The following is a 19,889-nucleotide window of genomic DNA, read 5'->3' on the forward strand; positions in this document are numbered from 1 at the left end:
TAAAAGCTGGGAAAACATTCTGAGGAATTATCTCTGTGTGTCTGCCACACTCTCAGGCTGCTCTATAGGCATCAGTTATTGGGCATGACTGGAGCCACAATATTGGGACAGACTTTGATTAACACAGCAAAGGACAGCACAAGATCATCAGCTGTAGAGACTGAGCAAGAAATAACGTGCGTGGGAACAGAACAATTCACGTTTCTTGGATCTGTAGCAAAGTTCACTCAAAACACTACTTCTGCGCAAAATGAAGAGATTGTTCAACTTTTGTATTAGTCTCAAGTTCATAAATCTGATAAATCAGAAGTTTAAGTAGCTGCCAGACCAAAAAAGGCATTCCAGTAATGGTTCAAATTAAGTACTTACATTCTACACATCGCATTTTCTGTAATGAAGTGGTACATCAGTTCTTTTACTACACATTACCATAGCTTAAGCTTGTATAAGCATGTCAAAACTACATTAAACGCTGCACAGTCTAAAACAGATAGATGTACAATGCTTTTCAGTGGGAAATATGACCATTTTTCCCCCTTCAGGGGAGGTGGACACAGGGGAATGATATGCTGGTAAAAACACGAGTAGGTAAGAAGCATCACCACAGTGGTTCCTTGGCCAACAGGATCATGACACAGCTCAATAGTGAGCACTGAGCCATATCCCTTGCAACAACTAAGGTGGAGGAACGGCTGGACAAAAAGCAGATCATGATGAACAAAAAAATTTGAGCATGGATCAGTGTGCCCATACAGTGGTAAAAGACTAAAAACATACTGGGGTGTTATTAGATTTTGCAGTCAGCTAATCAGGCGTTGTGATTGATCCCCTCCTCCCAGTGCAAAGGCACATCCAAAATACTGTACCCAGTTTCAGGGATCTCCATTATGGGAGAAGACCCAAAACTGGAGACAGGCCACTGAGATTTTTGGGGGGCTGGAGTATATGTCAAAGGAAGAGAATCTGTGAGAGCTTTTTTTTTTTTTTTTAAAATGTTTGTTCAGCCTGGAGAAGTGCAGGCCAAAGGAGGTTCTAACTTTTCCCCCCATTACCTGAAGACAGTGTAAGGAGACAAAGACAATTCCAAGAAGTGTGGAGTGACATGACAGCATCCGAGAGAGAAACACTTAAACACATGAAATTCCCACTACACATAGGGGAGGAAAAAAAAATCTTACCAAAGAGTGGCTATGCAGAGGAGCAGACCAATTTGCAGATACTCAAGGCTCAGCTGGACAACACCTTTAGCAAGCAGATCCAACAAGGAGTCAGTCCTGCTCTGAGCAATGGGTGGGACTGGGATGACCTCCAGAGGCCTCTTCCAAACTGGTTGGTTGATTGCTTTGCTTTTTATATTTTGAGTGTCTCAAAAGAAAGTAAAACCTGGCATCTTTATACAAAGTAATTCCCTAAAATGCTTCCTCCAACCACTATTTTGTATTTTTTTCCAGCAATGATACTTAAAAATTAATGATACTGAGACTGGAATAAGTAACATACACTGTTCATGCATATGAGTAACAAAAGATTATATTTTTAGTAGTTCAAATATAATTTTGATCATATTTAATCGCCTAATTTAGCTTATCAACAGTACTCATGAAGGAAACAATTAATATTTCTCAATTCAAGCTGTAAAATCTCACTTTATTACCAGAGAAAAACAGCACTGAACCATAAAACTACAAAATGAAAATTGGAAACATTATTAATTGGTATTTTGTTATTAAAGCACATCTTCCATATCACAGTTAAAGAGCTGGACTACTTCTGCTCGAAGACACTTCGTATTAATTTCAGTAATAATAGAAGCTTAACATCCCCAGTGTCTGCTGACTCACAAAGCAAGTTGCTAAGCAAATGACTCCAGTTGTATTTGAAATATTTAAAACAGGTTTTTATCACCAACCCAGAGTCCCCAAGAATAGCTGCTGTAGGGAGGAACTGTTCTTACAGAACTGGTTCTAGTGCACTAAGTAAAAAAACAGAACTTTTGAAGACATCCCTCCCTCCTAAACATCAAAACAGACAACAAATGACATTATAATCTACTGAAAAGACAAGGATGAAAGATGAGTACTCATCACTGAGACAAAGAGGTGTATTTATAACTGAAATTGCCAAGCAGAAAGTAATTTTTTTACAGCTGTGGTCACTGATGCTTAAAATACAGATATACCTATTACAATCATTGCATAATTTTAACTCAGCATATCACATGTTCCTGCATGCGGGTAATTTTTTAACCAGGCAGAAGTGGCAGGTTTCTTTTTATTCTACTTTATGATAAAGTAGCCATTTCTATATACCTTTAACACTAGATTTGTAGTACATTTACCAAAAAAATCACTCAAGATATGTATAGAGATGCATACTTGTGCAATGTAAAAGAGCACACTAAAACTGCGTTTACAAGCAACTCTTTGAAAAGCTTGAAGAGCGCCAGCAGATTGGTAAATGCAGCCTTGTTAACAACGATCGAAGAAGGTAACTGCCTACAGCCACAGATTCATATATTTCTAAAACTGGAAAACACTACTGCACCCATTAAAGGGCTTCCAAAACTATTTCTGAGTTTCACTTTATCAGCTGCACGCGCAATACCGTTTAACCACAGACTTACAGCTATACGTCTGTAGAGGATCAGCCAAATTACTGCTAAACAGAAGTCAGTTACCCATAACTGCAGTTTGAACATGTAAACAGATGAACACTTTCCCCCCCTGGCAGTATTTTTTATTAAAATGCTTCGAGCTACAGCAGCAAAGTTTTACTATAGCACTTTTTTTTTTTTTTTAAAGTTAATAAGAATAAACCAGACTGGTTTAGCTTTTGAATATCAGGTATATATTAAGTATACAACTTGATATATCTGCTTCCTTCAGTTACTTGGAATGTCATAGTTACAAAAAAAAAAAAAAAAGTTATTATTTTGGACCTAAAAAATAAATAAAAGCAGCATAGACAACAATCAATCGAAAAGTTGCAGAGGAACTTAGGAAGTACTCTCCACAAGGCAGAATCCCCCCAAGGTTGTTTCTTTGACTAGCTGAACTGCAACTCTCCTGACTATCAATAATTACATAAGTGTATCACACAGATTTATATCCATATGTTATAGGGCTGTTACATCTGCATTAAAAGCCACACCAGCGAATAGGTTTTGCAAACCAAGAATCATGACAGTGCTCATTATCCAGTCTGTTTTCAAGGAGCACGTGTTTGATGGATCATGTTTTTTACATAAGTGCCCTCTCAGCACTCCCAAGCAGCTCATCACTTCAACAGAAAACGTAACTCATTCAGATACCACTGCCATGCACAGCGTCAGAACCAGACCCCTGGAAACCACCCACCTTCTCTCCAGTTCCTTCAACGACTTTCTTCCTCTCTCCCCTCCAAATAACAGCTAAACAAGAACCTCAGCACTTGCAACACTTTCATCTATAAAACAGAACATGTTCTAAGAAGTTGGAAAATGTAATACTTCATTAATATTACCATTCTAAAAAGTAATTAAGAATTTAACACCTCTGCATTGCATTTCAAGCAGTCTTGGATGCAGGATCTCGATTTAACAAATAAAAAAGTTATCCCCCAGCAAACTCACACTACCCTAATGCCTTTGGAAGCTTCCCCAATCCCCACCACACAACAGCCCTCACAGTAATTACGGCAACATCACCCAAAATAAAGTGTAAACATGCTTCCATAACAAATGGTGTTTCAATTTCTACTCTTCTGTGAAGAAATAATACTTAACAAGATGATCTAGCTGTTTAAAGTAGTATTTTCCGCATTCAGTATATTGCCATCGATACCAGGGTTAAGTAAGTGACCTTGTATTTTCACAAAACGTGGAAATAACGTTATTAATGCATTTGGTAAGGAACCTGGACAGTTCGCACTTCTGGTCTGTGCTTTAATGACATATCCTGATTTACATCTATTAAAGTATTTTAATATGGAGGTAACTATATATTGTTATATTCTTTTACTGTTGCAAAATGCAGAGTAAAATTTCACCAGATTCCCCCAAAAAATGTTAACGTGACTCAACACAACTACTTAATCGAAGAGAGATTCTGTGATAAGTGCACACACGGTTATCTGGCAGTAATGGTGGTAGTACAAAACCGTCAAGCCTAAATCTGGAGATTAAATCTAGAGATTTTACCAAGTAACATACAGAGACATGTCCAAGATAACCTCGCTAGCCCCAAAGCTGGCTAAGATAACCTTTTAGCAAGTGGCACTGCTGTGACATGGTGGATGCTACAAACAGTCCCTGCAGCCAGAAAGCACTGGACAAGAGCTCTTGCCTGTTTTGCTCCTTGAGGAGATCTGACCCTCCGTCATTTGTAACAGACCAACGCAATTGGACATACAAAACACACAACGTAAAGAGGGCTGTCTTTCTTTTTATAATGATTTTTTTTCCTTCTCCTGAGATACAAGCTGTGAATACTATTTCTCACTCATATTTCCCCAGGAAAACGTTGGCAGCCACCCCGAGGCGTTAAACTGAACACAAATATCCTAAGGCTGGGCCTGTGCCAATGACACAGCTGACAGCGCACCGAGAGTATCTTGAAACTGTCTGAATACACATGGCTTTTTCCTCTGCTGGCTTTCCTCAACAGCTTTTTTCCAGACGTGACACAACAGGAGACGCTCCTGGCTGTTCCTGGAGCACTGTATGAGGCAAACAGCAGGAAAGGAAAAGCCGATCTTGACCACGCTCCCCAAGCAGCACACACGATGTCAGCAGGCGGCTCTCTGACTCAGAACAAGCCTCGTGCTGTCAGTGTTGTTACTCCTATCTCTAATACCTATGCTAAACTTCTCAAAGTGAAGTGTTCAAAATGATCCCATTGCAAGAATGCCCATCATGCTTCAATTACTTACCAGTGATGCAAAGATGATTTAAGACAGCAACTTCTTTTTTCCCTTAGGAGCACAAAGCAGCTCCATCGAAGGTTGTACATCAGTCCTAGAGCTGCCCAGCCTTCCTAAATTCTGACACCTCGCAACTCTGCATTATATTAAGTGCATGCAATCTGATTAGAAACACTCACATACTATTCGCCTCCCCCAGAGAGCCTTTCCATCTTTCCATCAGCAGTACTAGAATTAATTATATTGGAATTCAACATCCTCCTTTTGCTCTGAAAAAGCAGAAAATGTACTACTCTTGAAAATATGTACAACATGAACAGCTTGGAGATTCGGTTAAATTTATTTTAACTATATTATTGCAACTACCACAGAACAAGCAAACCATGAAGCATCAACTAATTGTACGGGATATTTAAAATCCAACATTTCTAAGCGTAATTCTACCTGTTAAATTAAGCTTCGGGACAGCTGCTGTCTCTCTACGTACTCCTCCATGTATTACTATGTTAAACCATATTTTATCCAGAAGAAGTGACACTTATGTAAAATATGCAAATATAAAACCCCACTGAACACCAGTTTGTTCATGGTCCGAATGACAGCACCACCTCACCCCAAAATGGGCAGCTACCCTCCCAACAGCTCTCTGCTCAGGGGTCCGGGATCTGAGAAGTGTGAGCACACAAACTGCACAGAGCAAACCCACGAGGTCTCAAACCCACAGGTCTCAAGTCTCAGAACATGCTTTCTGGAAGCAAATTCTTTGCAAAGGGCTTTCTTCCGACACCTTGTTCATTTATAACCAACAACTAGTCCAGATGTCTGAAATTTCCACGTTCTGGAAGGTGCAGGCTTTCTGACCAACAATTTTAATCTCCAGTCAGATTTGTGAGAGGGAAGAGGGAAATCAGCCCCCAGAAGTCATTGTGTAACAAGCTCCATCCATTTACCCTGTTTAAGTGCTGATAGCAACTAGCTTATCAGCAGACTAACTGATAAAAATATTACAAAACTCAGCAGACATTTCAGTCTCTGGGATAACGTGCGCTGTTTCACATTAGGTCAAAGAGCATGTGGACAAAGAGGCAGGAAGAAGGAAACTACTACGAGTCAAACCCTCTAGGTGACATTGGCCTTATCTGCACCTCAAAAAGAAAGCAAAGCCTACAAATTTCCATGACTATGTGACTTCTGAAGTAAGATTAAATACACACAGCATCTCCAAAGTCTCAAAAAGGAGACAAGCCTACATGCCCCTACAGAAAGCATTCATGGGAGACAATCAACCTTAGATACACTACACCAAAAAAAAGCAAGGCCACTGAAAAGATGGGTGTTGGAAAACTGTCCGTCACAACTTCCACCTTTAAATTTGTTCCATGTAAACTAAAACTTTTTCTTCCCCCTCCACTGTGAACCCTTTACTCAACAAGTAGCAATATTCTTCATACTCTTCACTCAAATTGCAACAGTTCTGTTAAGTCAAGGACATCTCATGCTAGTGCTTCAGCTTCTTAGCAGACTCTTCAGAGGAAGCCAGCAGATAAAGGCTACGTTCCCAAGAAGGGTGTATAAATTGATTTGAGATCTGGTATATCAAGGTGACAGGAGAGGCTCTCCCAGCAGCTAATAAAATCCTGGAGGCTGAGCTGCGGTAAGACAGCAGAAATCACAACGGAGACAGGGTGCAAAGGGGACTGCCACACTTTGGCTTCTCTGTCCTATTTCTCAAGGCCCTGTTCATTTGTCTCAAAACTCCCACTCCCAATTAAAAGGAAAAAGACCTTTATTCAGTAAGACTGAAGTGTGAAAAACACTTACCTACAACAGAAAAGTAAGAACAGAAATGGTGCTCACACTTAACCAGTCTAGGTCTAATGAAGTTCCCCTTCCTCAAGGGTGGCCAGAGGCAGATGATTCAGATAAAGAATGTAAAACAGCAAGTATCTGAAAGTGCCCTGAGTAATTCCTGGCTTCCAGCTATTTGAGGGCTAGTAGATAAGCTCCATCCCAGAGTTACACTTTCAATGCATCTACCCCTACCTGATTTTGTCAAATTCATATTTTAACCCACTTGAATTTTTCTGTATTTTATAATATAATATGTATTTCTGTATTTTACCTCCCTTATATCTTTCTGCTCCAAATTAGCACGTGCCAATTCCGTTCCACGATTTAATTACACATTGCTTGAGAAGCTACTTCAATTTTCATCAACTAGCACGTTTAATTCACTGGGTGGCCTAATTCTTGTGTTAAGAAAAATAGCTGTCTTGCTTTCTATTCATCATTTCTGTATGCTCTGCAGATTTCGCAGACCCCTGTCACCTCTCCCCTTATTGTTCTGTTTCTCAGACTAAAGATCTCCATCTTCCCAGCACAGAGGACCTTCCACACCTCTCATTTACTTTTTCACTGTCTACAAAACCTTTGCTCTGCTGGGACAATTACATTAGCACATACCGCTAAAAATTAGGACACGCCATTCATATACATAATGACTTAACAGTTATTTTATTCTTTGTGAAAAATTCCCAACAGCTTTCTTTGCGCTGCTTTTTAACCATTAATAATAGCCATATACCAGTTTATTGGAAAAGCTCGTAAGATTACATCCAATATCACTCATTTGTTACCACTTAACAGCCTCTTTAAAAGGAGTTTCTTGTCTCCCTTAACAGAAGGTACAACACTGGACTTGTTCTGCTCCTCCAGATTGTCAATGACATCAAGAATTCAGTTTATGTCTACCCACTATTCGTGATCGAGCTAGAATCAAACCGACCACACCAGACAGTAAGGGATACATGTGAATGACAAAAACAAAAAAATGCAAAATTGCAATGATTGCAGCACTTTACTTTGCTACAATTTACCAGCACTTCGAGCTTTCACAGTACCAACCCAAGCTCATAAAAACATACAGTGGTGTTAAGAAACCCAAAACAGAGATGCTTCTCCCCTGTGAATCATTGTTATCCCTGTGTCTAAGGGACATTTTCTACCCAGACTCAGCTTGCTCCATATGCAGGGACCAAATTCAGCCATGCCTGCCAAAGGAGCTTCAGCGGAACAGCAAAACAACGTGTAGGAAAAGCAGATTGCCTTGCAGGATCCTGGAACCAACTGCTTCCCCAAATTCCTGCTGCGCTCTTAGAAAGAAGAGTCAGATTGTCCCTGCAGGCATTCCCTACCTTTGCTTCAGAGCTTGGATCATGTTGTCATTAGTCCTATAAGGAAAGGGTTACAACAGACTAACTTAAATCAACTGTTACCCAGCATGCAGCACATTACTTGCTGAAATAGATAAAAGTCAATTTAAAGTAGCTCAGCATACACCAAGTACACAGCTTTCATTTACAAAACATATAAAACCAAAATTACACTGATCGAAGTTTTCTCATGGACTTCTAAACACTACTCTTTTGTTTCCAAACAACAAATACAATTCTGATTCTTCTTCATCTCCAGAAATAACCTTTTATAGTCAGAACACTGTCTACATAACTTTGAAAAATATATGAAGTTTTACAAGACTATGTGCTTTTCCCATAGACCTACTAATTTTTACACTGCAATAATCTGTACTACTCAACAAGCAACTCACTTGTACATTTAGCTGTACTAAGGAATTCTTTAGCTATCCAGTTTGCATGTCTTTCTCTCCCATGTTCAGAGATCAGTCATCAGACCTGAGACCAGGGGCAGCTAAACCTGCAGTAGGGCACGACACACTGCTTGTTTTCAAAAACATATTGGAATTTATTACATCAAAATGCCAAAGTTCTGTGAAGATCTAGGACATTGAAGAAGCTCTGGGCTGTCAACTTCTCTTATGAAGTGAAACCTGGGTGACTTCCAAAGGCAAAAATTGTTGTTGCAAGTCAGAGAACTGTTCTGTGATTCATGGTTTGCATAAGGAGTGTGTACTCCGCAGTTCTTTTGGACTCCACAGCTAGTAAGAAAACTGGGTTCTGTAACTCTGTTCCATTTAGGCCTATATTTTAATGTGAACACTGGAAATTTGGTTCCAAAACTCATGAACAGAACTATCACAATACAAGAAGGCAACTTTCTTTGCGTGTCTGATAATTTAAAAAAAAAAAAAAAAAAGTTAACACAGAACTTCATGTTCCAAGGCAGATTAACTTTTCCACTGCAAAGTAATACAAACACACCTTATCTGAGCTCTGAAGTTGGAGACAGTATCACATCCTGAGAAGCAGCACCCAAGGGAGTGTGCAAGGAAAAGTAGCCTCAAAATATGTGCAAGTCTAAAGACTTGGTCAGTGTGCAAGTCTAAATGTGCAAGTCTGAAGACAAGGACGTCTTCTCTTCAGGGAAACAGCTCTGCATGCTCACTACAGGGGCCTTTCACCCACTTTCATGAAACACTACCACAAAGTAAATAAATAAGTAAACTTTAAAAAAAAAAAAAAACATTCATTAGCTACCTTAGCTACCACTCTTACATCTACTACATAGGGGAACTTTATCTCTCAGAAGCTTAAAAACCATAACTGATATACTGAAACAAACTTAAAAGGCAAACATTACAAATTTCCAGGGCAGTGGATGACTTTAACAACACCGACTTGAAATATATATAAATAAAATATATAAATATATGTAATACTATCTTAACTAAGTTTTGTTAATGCTTTATTTGAAAAATAACTTTACTTCATATTCAGTTATAACAAAAAAAATAATTGCAGAAATTCACACAAGCATGTGTCTGTATCAACTTTTCTTACCACTTTTCTTACCTTTAAAGTTCTAAGAAAGTTACGGTCAAATCTGGTTGGAATAGGCAGTATCTTACAAACTAGAAGATTTGCAACTTTGGAAGAACAACGTTCTTCCAAAAAACAGTTTGCTTTGTTGGAACACCAAGTGGTGTTGCAGTAGTTTAAATGTGGACCAAAGTCAATGCATAAACTCAGTTCCACTTTTGTGCTAGAAAACATACCACTTTGACATGAGTAGACAGCAACACTAGGAATAAGTTTGGGACTGAAAGTGATTCAACCACCCGTGTAGTCAAGTATAGTGAGAAATCTACTGCATCAAATATCACAACTTAAGGCTCAGTCACACGTGTTATGACTTTAAGATCTACTAATAACAAGCGGATAGAGAAGTCACATGCATAAGAGCAACAGAACACTGAAGCGCATTGATGCCTACTGCTGACGGTTTCTGAAGCATTATTTCCTTTTCCACTCCTCCTCAAAAGTGTAAGCATTCATGCTGCCCTTCCCAATCCAAGTAGGCCAAGGCATAACTCCAGCATACCAGAGTATCATCCCACTACTGCCCGATCATATTTCAGTCACTGTCTTTGGATCGCACCTGGCAGCACTGCAAGAATAACAAGTGTTTATTGCCATTCAACAGAATATGCCCCAAGGACAGAGGCAAACACTGTGGAGTAACAGAGAGCTTCAGGGGGCACCTCATATTTTGGACTGCCAATCCTTAAAAGCAGTTTACCCATGGCCCTCAATCAACTGACTATATGGTAAGACACCCAAGAACTGAAAATTATGTGATAAAATTTTGGATGTATAATAGAAAGCAAGAGAAGAAAAATCACTAAAGTAAAAGTTACTTTTATGGAACCTTTCTCCTTTTTGAAGAGCAGTAAGTATAGGGGAGAGGTGTGAGCATCAAGTTACAGCCAACACTTCCCTTTAAGAAAACTAATCTTATGAAAGTTAGCACGAACACTTTTGATTCTTTCAGCTCACCAACAGGCAGGAGTCACAGGATTGTGTACTCTAGAACTGCTTAGATCAGTATTTTTGAAACATGATACACTCATCCAGACCTAAAGACGCTAGTTTTCCCAGCCTGCTTAGTATTATCACAAAGCAATGCTGGAGAAACTACCTAAACCACACGATGCTGTTTTAGTGCTTTACGTGTTAGCCATAAATGAAAGCACAATCCAGCAAAGCCACTAGATTAAACATCGCAGTAAAAACATCCACAAAATGCCATGGGAAGTAATGACATTTCTCTTTTAAGTTAAACAGTTTTTCCTCAATTACAGCTAAACAAAGTTGTGTTGCGCCTTGGTAATCAACAAGGAGCTTTTGCTTTGAGAACGACTTGCCAGTCGTTAAGGAGGCAGAGTGCTGACTAATAAGGGAACTACACTGATCAATTAAAAAATAAATAAATCCGCTTCTAGTCAATAGTGCCAAAAAGCCTCCAGGCTAGCAAACAAGATGCAGAGATAGCACTATTCGGACTCATTGAAGCGCGCTCTTCCAAAGCACACAAAACGTTCAACTCGGGACTAACTGGGGAGAAAAAAAAAAAAAAAAAAAAAAAAAGAAAAGAAAAGAAAAAGAAAACCTGGCTTCAAGCCTCAAGCGTTTGACTCCACTTGTCCAACCTTATTGACCACCACAGGGTTAGTTAAAAGGAACAACGCCACCCCAAAGCCACAGCCCTCAGCCAGGAGGGTGCAGACCCGGGAGAAGGGCAGGCAGGCAGCAGGGGCACGTCCCGGGGCAAAAAGCCCCCTGCCAGCCCTGCTGTGAGCTGTGCACACACCGGCCCGGCCCCAGCTGGCCCCAAAGGCCAACAGGAGAGGCCTAAAGGGCCCCACACACACCCGTGGGGAGCCGCCGGGACACGGGGGGGGCTGGAGCCTGAAGGGGGGGGGGGGGGGGGGCGGCCATCGAGCGCTTCACGGCGCGAGTCGAGACACAAAAGAAGCGAGCCCCCCCACCCCAAAATAAATAAATAAACGGATAAATAAAACACCACCGCAGCACGCGCTGATATAGCGAGTTACGCCCCAAAGCCAGCAAGCAACGGAGGGGCCGGGAGCCACGGCGCCGTGCCCGGGACACGGCAGGGTCCGGGTCCGGCCCCCGCGACATGGCGGCGGGCGCCCCCACTTACCAGCCCGACTCCCCGAGCGCCGCCCTCGCCCTGTCGGCCATGGCGCCTCCCTCCCGGCCTGCCTGCCTGCCTGCTCGCTGCCGCCGGGGCGGGCAGCGCCCGCTCGGTTTCCCCCCCCGCCCCTCGGCCCGCTCCGGGCAGCCGGCCCGGCCGGCTCTCGGGCTAGGGGAGGGCGATGGAGGGAAGGGACGGGAAGGGAAAGGGGGGGGGGAGGGAAAAAAAAATAAATAAATAAAAAATAAAAAAAAATGAGGGGGAAGGAAGGGGAGGAGGCGGCGCAGGCAGCGACGAACAAAGCCCGCGACCGGCGCCAACCCCGCTCCACACCCCCGTGTGGCCGCTATGGGGAGGAGGGAGCCCGGCTGGAAGCCGCTGCCGCCATGGCGGGGAAGGGAAGGGAAGGGAAGGGCTGAGGGCACGGCGGGAGGAGGAGATGGCGGCGGGGCCCTGCCCGCGGCGGGGCTCTGCCGTGTGGCACCGGCCGTCCCGGGTCCCTCGGCCCGGAGCCTCCGTCCCGGAGCCGCTCTCGCACGGCTCCTGGTCGGGATTTGTGTGGGGAAGGGGGTGGCCGAGGACCTCATTTATCTCCAGTGGGAAGAGTGTAAATAAATACGGGTAGCACTAATAGCGTCGGGTAGGATGAGTCCCCTCGATGTCCTCGGGGTGGGTGGTGGGGTAAGAAGTGGGTTTTCGGGGCAACAAGATGTAAAAGAGGCTGTTTCTACGTTTGTGTCTCTCTTAATATTTTGCCCTGAAATGAGCATGGAACTTTATGGTCTGCCTTTTTAATGGGTTTTTATAACTTAAAAGTATGGCACTTTTTTTTTCATTTTCACTGGTATATGTATCTCATTACTTCAGGCTACTTCAGTAATTGACAAAAAGTGTTTGTTTGTTTTTTTTTCTTTACCTATATGCTCTAGTATTCAAAGAAATAAGAAAAAAAAAAAAAAAAAAAAAGAATGTGAGCAGGTCATCAGTTAAGAAAATGCCTATCTTAGTCTTGGTCCTCAAGGTTTCTGCCTGCAGGTCAGTGCGGCTGCCTTTTGAAAGACCATGACAATTAACATTAATCAATCGTGTCTATGTGCCGTAGCCAGACAATGTCAAATGTTAATTCTTTTGTGCTGTATGGAAGTTCCAAAACTTAGGTACCAACTTTGTGTATTATGTATGGGTCATTCTCATCCTTGGGATGTTGCAAGTTTCGTTCTTCTTCAAATCAAAACTTGCTGTTTTTTTTGTTGTTGTTGTGGTTTTTTGTTTGTTTGTTTTTATCCACCCAAAAGCCTGGCATTGCCAAACTGACTACCAATCACTCAGAAGAAGATTTACATGTCACAAGCTGTGACTTCTGCTGTACTGACCAACACTGTTGTCTCCTATATGCTTTGTCCTTATTCATACTGCATTGAATCGTCCTATGTAATATACAGATATAAACTCTTGGACAAAGGTTTTGTTGCCAACACACAGATTGTCCGGCGTGGCTCCTGTTTTTCAATAAATTACACTTTTTTTTTTTTTTTTTCGAACCAGTTACAAAAACTTGATGCAGAAAAAGAAAACAAAACCTACATTGTTGAGATGAATCTGAGCAATTTTTTGTGTTGTACATATAACTCTTGAAGATTTTCTGATCTGGAGCCTTAGCAGAAAGAATATACTCCTAGCCCTCTAATGAGATTCTACGTAAAGTAGACTGACACATCTTTTCTGGCAAAATCTCAAAACAATGAGTGTCAAGTCATGGAAGTTTCAATCCACATGCTGGTCATTTAAAAAAAAAAAAAAAAAAAAAAAAAAAAAAAAAAGGAAATACTAAGTAGGAAACTGCAACAAAACATTTTTGATGGAAGTGCATAGCAATCACCAGAGCCATCTACGCAGATCTGAATAAACTGAGCCAACCCAGTCATGTTGTTTATGGAGTGAATAACCATATGACTTCGGGATTTTTAAAGTTTATACAGTCCCATGTCATGGCAAGACTCCAGATGAACAAGAGTTTCCAAAGCGGTAATACCAAGGAGAAGTAAAACAAGAGCCCTGAGATATACCTACTGTGTGCCTGTACCAAAGTTCTTAAATTAGTAGCCTGACATCAAGAGAGTCATTCTGAAATGTTAGTGGCTGAGTCACACCCTTCATTCCAGCAGTTTTGCATGATGAACAGTAGTAGCTGCTGACATGGAAAAGTAGCAGCAGCAGATAGGTGGAATGGTAGTGCCAATTCAGTTACTTATTATGCAAAATAAATGGAAATAAAAGAACCTCTTATTTAGACTTTGACCTGGCTGCACATGAAATGATCAAGAAAATGTTGTAAACTTTGTTGTAGCTCAAAAAGGGGTGCCTGTAGAGCCAATTAGTAAGGGATGGAGTATGACCTAGGAGAAGATAATGAGAATTGCAGACTGTATGCAAATATAAGACTAACCTTATATTAGTTTAAGACATGGAAGCTTTTCCTAACTTAAATCTTCATCAAAATCAGCAGGCAATTATACTGGTGATTTACACCAGCAGATGGCTATCCATTGCAACTCATGGCACAAAAAGCCATCTATAAAGAAAAGGTAGTAACCGACGCTGTTCTTCATCAAGGTGCTTAGGCATCCATTCTCACAAATTCATTATATGCAAGATGATATATAAATATATACATATATATACATACACGCATCTTTTGTACATGAGAAGTTCCCATTAGTGCATGTTTCTCTGCGAGCAGAGGGCACTGCCCAATCTTTGCTATTTCTAGTTGCTGATAGCTGTGCTGCAATGCGAGGTAAATAATTAGGTCCACTCTAAAACAGGTGGTGATACAATGCCTGCCAGGCTGACAGAAAGCTGCAAATTGGAGGAATAAGACCCTCTGTAACAAGTGTTCATGATAAAACATTCTTAGAGCAGACCTTTGTATCCATCCATCGCCTTTTGAATAAATGAGATTGCTGAAAGTAATGAATGTCAGACTACTTGGGGCTGTACAGAGACTGAGCCTAGACTCCAGCACACCTACAAGGGGCTCTGTGCCTACATAGTTTTCCCACAAAAATACAACATTGCATCATTCTTTACAAAATTCACGTAGACTCCTTATGTCCAAAGTATAATGTAGTTCGATATACTTCACTGAAGTTGAAAAACTCATTCCAGTTTCTCATTCCGAGCACCTGTTTCAAGTGTTAGCTGTTGAAAAGTGTGAGGTTAAAAGGCAAGGTCTGTGATGAACAAATAACACTGCTAAATTTACACATAAAACTTCAGGATTATTTGTGATACAAAATCACTTTTTATAGTATCTTTGAAAAAAGAGTAATTTTCAGTCACTGTGATGGCTTGCATAAATGCACCCACATGCCTAACTGGTTGACAGTTGCATTTAAAAATGCTTTGTGTGTAAATCAGCTATGTTAAATTTAAGAAATACCTCAACCAGTTCCTCTCAGAATGAAACAGGGAAGTGTCATGGAGCAGAGGGCTGGCAACTTCTCAAGGGAAGGCAAATCAGGAACAAAGCACACTAACAGGACAGGCAGGAGCAGCAACCTCACCATAAGGAACCACTGGCAAGTCCAGGTCTGGATCTGGGCCAGAGATGGTGTTCAGGGTCAGACACAGCCCAGTGGTGACCCAGCATGGCCACCACGACAAGGCAGGTCCAAGCTTGTGCCAGGAAGCCCAGCTGGTGGGTCTGAGTCCAGGTCCAGACTGAAGAGCTACAAGCCCAAGTGCAGACCTTGCTGCAACACAGCTGTGATGTAGCCCAAGCAGGGGCAGGTGGCACACCCCCAGCTTAAAAGCAGTCCCCAAGGGAAAGAAAGGGCAGGGCATCACTTCTGGCTTCTTGACAGCAGCTCTTACTGGCACTGAAGCCAACCTTGGACTCCGCCAGGTAGACTCCTTGGCTCAGCCAACAAAACTCCCAAAAGGGGGATGTGCTCCAGGCCCTGTCAACTAGTCAGTTCTGCAGTTGTGTTAATGTGGGAACCAGTCTGAGGAGCAACTTTTATCTTCATGTATCTCTGAAGACGGGTTTCTCTGTTTTTTTTTAATGCAGAAACAGGCTTAATAGAAAAGCATTCCGAATCATCCAAAACCAGGGCGCGAGACATAACAACTTATTCTGATATGTCTTTTACAAAGGGGTTCAGCTTACAAGGAAAACTGGAGAATTATTAAACTGGAGAATTATTAAACTGGAGAATTATTAAACTATTTGTCTTCTTCAAAGAAATAAAATGCATCTAGTACTATTTATCTTCAAAGTGCTATACATGAAGTTATTTATATTTTAATGAAATCTTCCTAAATCAATACAATTGTTTCATTAAGTTTTAGATGTATTAAATTTACTGTTTAGATACTATATGTGTTCAAGGTATGACATGGCTATTTAAAGAGGTAGAGTGGTAAATGGGGAAAGACATTATCTAATATGTCATCTTAGTAGTGCTAACTGCAAGTATGCAACGATGTCCAATAATGTAATGTAAGACCAAAGTAAGTTAAAGTGACCCCTCACCTATGCTATGCTCTGCCTCTAAACCACATATAATTATGCCGTACAGCTTGCTTTTCTCCATTACATTCAGATTATTAACCAACAAAGTGTAAAGTATTACAACTTAATGTTATATGAGTATCATACTGCTTGCATATCTTATATTTATTTGCCTTATTTATTAGAAAAATAGGAGGCTAAGAGGAGAAATTGAATTTAGGCAGCAACTAGCTCCTGTTGTTTATTTTAGCAAAAAGTAACTAGATCCTGTGATTTCTTCACAAAGTCCACAATGTGTGCAGTGTGGGATACAGTAACGGATGGAGGCAGTCCCTCTTCTGTAGTACCAGGTAATGACAGGCATGCAAAGATATGCCTAAAAGGCAGTACCTCCTGACTGCTGCTCATGTGATCCAGGACAACCTGATCTATGACCAAGATGTCATTTCCACAGTGATCTGTAATTGTAAGTACATAAAGTGTTTGTTCTGCTTGAGGACCTCCTTTAGGGCAGTGGAAAGGCAGAGAACAGACAGAACTAGCACATAGGGCAAGACAACAAAAGTTAGGTGGGCACTTTTTGTATCAACCCCACAGGTTCCCTTCCATGGCTTGAAACATCCTGGCTGCCTCCATCTCCTGCCAGCTCAGGCTCTGCTCACTGGTTCAGCAGCAGGCTCACAGAAGTGGGGAGCTGAAGCTAATGACTGTGCCTGCCAGAAATGGGCAAGAGCTGAACCCAGTGACACTGCACGGGTTTGGCATCATGCACCCCAACCTTGCATGCTGAAACCAACAGTGGGATGGAGACCAGCCTCTGTGGGAGGCTCCCACAAGGACAATAATGACAGTTTGGTCTCCATTTTTATTTCATCTTTTGCACAGTATGCTTTCTTCATTGTGTTATATAAAGCTCCTTTTACTGAACACAAGAGCCAACAATCTCTACCCTGGATATGTAGCCCAAGGTAACTGGGCCCTGAAGGTAAATGGCCTTCACTTCATGTCACTGTACTTCTAAGAGTGTGCTGGGGTTATGGAGCTGTTTCTCATGCTGTTTTCATGAGCCAGGAGAAAATATGCCTTTTTATTGCTATTATTTTCCTTTCTCTGAAAAACCTGCCCTGGGCCATAGCTTAAAAGGAGTTTGGAAGCATATTTAATCTTAGAGGGATTCTAGATGGCCCTGGTAAACAAAAGTGACGGTCTCTCAGTGCCCTGTGATGGGCCAGTCTAATCTGATTTGGCTGCAGTCAGGAGGATCAGCTTTACTGCACGCATTGTTGCTGCGCTTCAACCAAAATAAGCGCGGCTGCTTGTGAATGTTTTATCTTTTTTGTCCGAAGGGAAAGGGCGGTAGTCAGCACTCAGTCAATATGCATATTCTTTTTCTGCCATAAACTTCCCCAAGTTGTAGACAAGTAGTAAAGAGGGCTAGTTACTACAGGTGTTTCTCACTGGGGAGGTGTTTGCTGCGGGTGAGTAGCCAACCATGACCAGTTTGTCTCAAGACAGTCAAGGGTCTGTCATCTGTTACGGAACTTGGAGAAGGAATTGACTTTTCACAGAGTAAAGAGAAGGGAAAATTACATAAGTAATGATTTTTTAAAAGGGGAGAGTGAGGAGAGAGGCTTAGAAAGGAGCAGGTTGAAGAGATGAAGCAGAACAGAAAGAGATGAACAGCAGGCACATCTTGAAGCCTGGAAATTGTTAAGAATTACAAAGTCTTGGATATAGTACCACCACCTATAGCCAGAGACTGTGTAGCAAGGTTGGTGTTGTAAGGACAGATAACTTTCACTAAGGCCACATATAATATTTTTGTCAGGCTGCTGTAATTGACTTTGCCATCTGGCTGCCTCCTCCTGGACCCTTTCGGTTTGAACACACTCGCCACTTTCTCCTGCAAGTCACTAAATGCACGCAGGCTACGGTGATCTTGAAGATACAGTTCGTGCTGCCATTATGTCAGTCTTAAATACAGCATCATTGCTGTCAAAAGGCAATTATCAAGGCACTGTGGTTGTCAGGATAAGGCCATTTATATATGGCATAATGATGCTATTGCTAAGTCTATGCATGGCTGCTTGTCAAAACTTGGACGGTTCTGATCTGAATGTTAGCGCAGACAAGGCACTGCAATGATCACGAGGGTACGATGGATCACTGAGTACAGCAGAATGTAATCTCGTATAATTATGACACTGGCAAGCCCCCTCGGAGGGCCAGCAGAAGGGCTTGTGTTTGTCAGTGATGCTGGCACAGCTCAACCTACTGGTCCTCTGGACACTGAATTGGTAAATAGCCAGGGAGCAGAGGATCAAACAGCATATGGCTTCGCAGACTTTCATCGGGCTGCAGTAAACATCCCAGCCCTTAACAGCTGTGTCTCATCTCTAACAAGATTACCTTTAAGAGACTGATACCTTCTGCACTGAATGGAAATCTGGAAATAAGTGTGCTGCTGTCAAGGCTCTGCGTGCACTCAGAGGCTCTGCAGCCTCTTCCTTCCTCCTAGGGCTTTGGCTGCCTGTGCTCCAGTCCAGCTCTGATACAGTGCAGCTGTAGCTTTGGATCAGGCTGCTGGGAAAAGAGCTGTGTGAGAAGGAGCCTCATGGGGGCCTCCTGCCCTTTGCTTGCAAACTGCGCTGAAGCTCAGGCCTCCATCCTTGAGAGCCCTGAGCGGAGAGCTCCCGCCTGTGTCTGGCAATGTGCCTTGCTGATCCTGAACCAATGATTTGACTTCCTGACTTGACCTTGTCCCCACTTTACCACTGTTTAGTAGATTATCATGTTTAGTAGTCTTCATAGAATCATAGAATATACCGAGTTGGAAGGGACCCATAAGGATCATCAAGTCCAACTCCTGGCACTGCATAGGTCTACCCAAAAGTTTAGACCATGTGACTAAGTGCACAGTCCAATCGCTTCTTAAATTCAGACAGGCTTGGTGCAGTGACTACATCCCTGGGGAGCCTGTTCCAGTGTGCAACCACCCTCTCAGTGAAGATGAGGGTGGTTGCACACTGATGTCCTTCCTAATGTCCAGTTTAAACTTTCCCTGCCTCAGCTTAACACCGTTCCTGTGGGTCCGATCACTGTTGTTTACAGAGAGTAGGTCACCTGCCTCTCCACTCGCCATCACAAGGAAGTTGTAGACGATGAGGTCCCCCCTCAGCCTCCTCTTCTCCAGGCTGAACAGGCCCAGTGACCTCAGCTGCTCCTCATATGTCTTCCCCTCTAGGCCCTTCACCATCTTCATCGTCCTCCTCTAGACACTCCAACAATCTTGAATATTGGCTGACCCTGGCCACCAACATGGTACCTTCTGAGGTACTGTGGGATTGTGCCCTTCTTGGTAGGATCACCGCCCTCCTTTGCTGTCACCCTCAGCTCCCAGCTTGCCTTCCCTTGCAGGGCAGCCCATGCATGCTGCCTCCTGAGAGCTACCTCCCTAGAGCTGTAAACTGTGTTCCGTCAAGAAACGTGTCCCACCAGCAGTCAGTTCATGTCTGAAACAGGTATATGTGTAAACTGAACAAAGCTCAGTAACAATGGA

The 19,889-nt window shown here is 42.2% G+C and overlaps 1 protein-coding gene across 1 annotated transcript in view; it reads right to left on the reverse strand.

Annotated features, from left to right (window-relative positions):
* TDRD3 (tudor domain containing 3) overlaps positions 1-12,011 on the reverse strand; it is a 105,334-nt gene extending 93,323 nt beyond the window's left edge. The window contains exon 1 of the mRNA XM_032187127.1: positions 11,821-12,011. Coding sequence (XP_032043018.1) covers positions 11,821-11,861 — 41 coding nt within the window. The 5' untranslated portion in view covers positions 11,862-12,011. The remainder of the gene's footprint in view (positions 1-11,820) is intronic.
* Positions 12,012-19,889: the final 7,878 nt, after the last annotated feature.

This window comes from Aythya fuligula, chromosome 1 (genome assembly GCF_009819795.1).
Source record: "Aythya fuligula isolate bAytFul2 chromosome 1, bAytFul2.pri, whole genome shotgun sequence".
NCBI lineage: Eukaryota > Metazoa > Chordata > Aves > Anseriformes > Anatidae > Aythya > Aythya fuligula.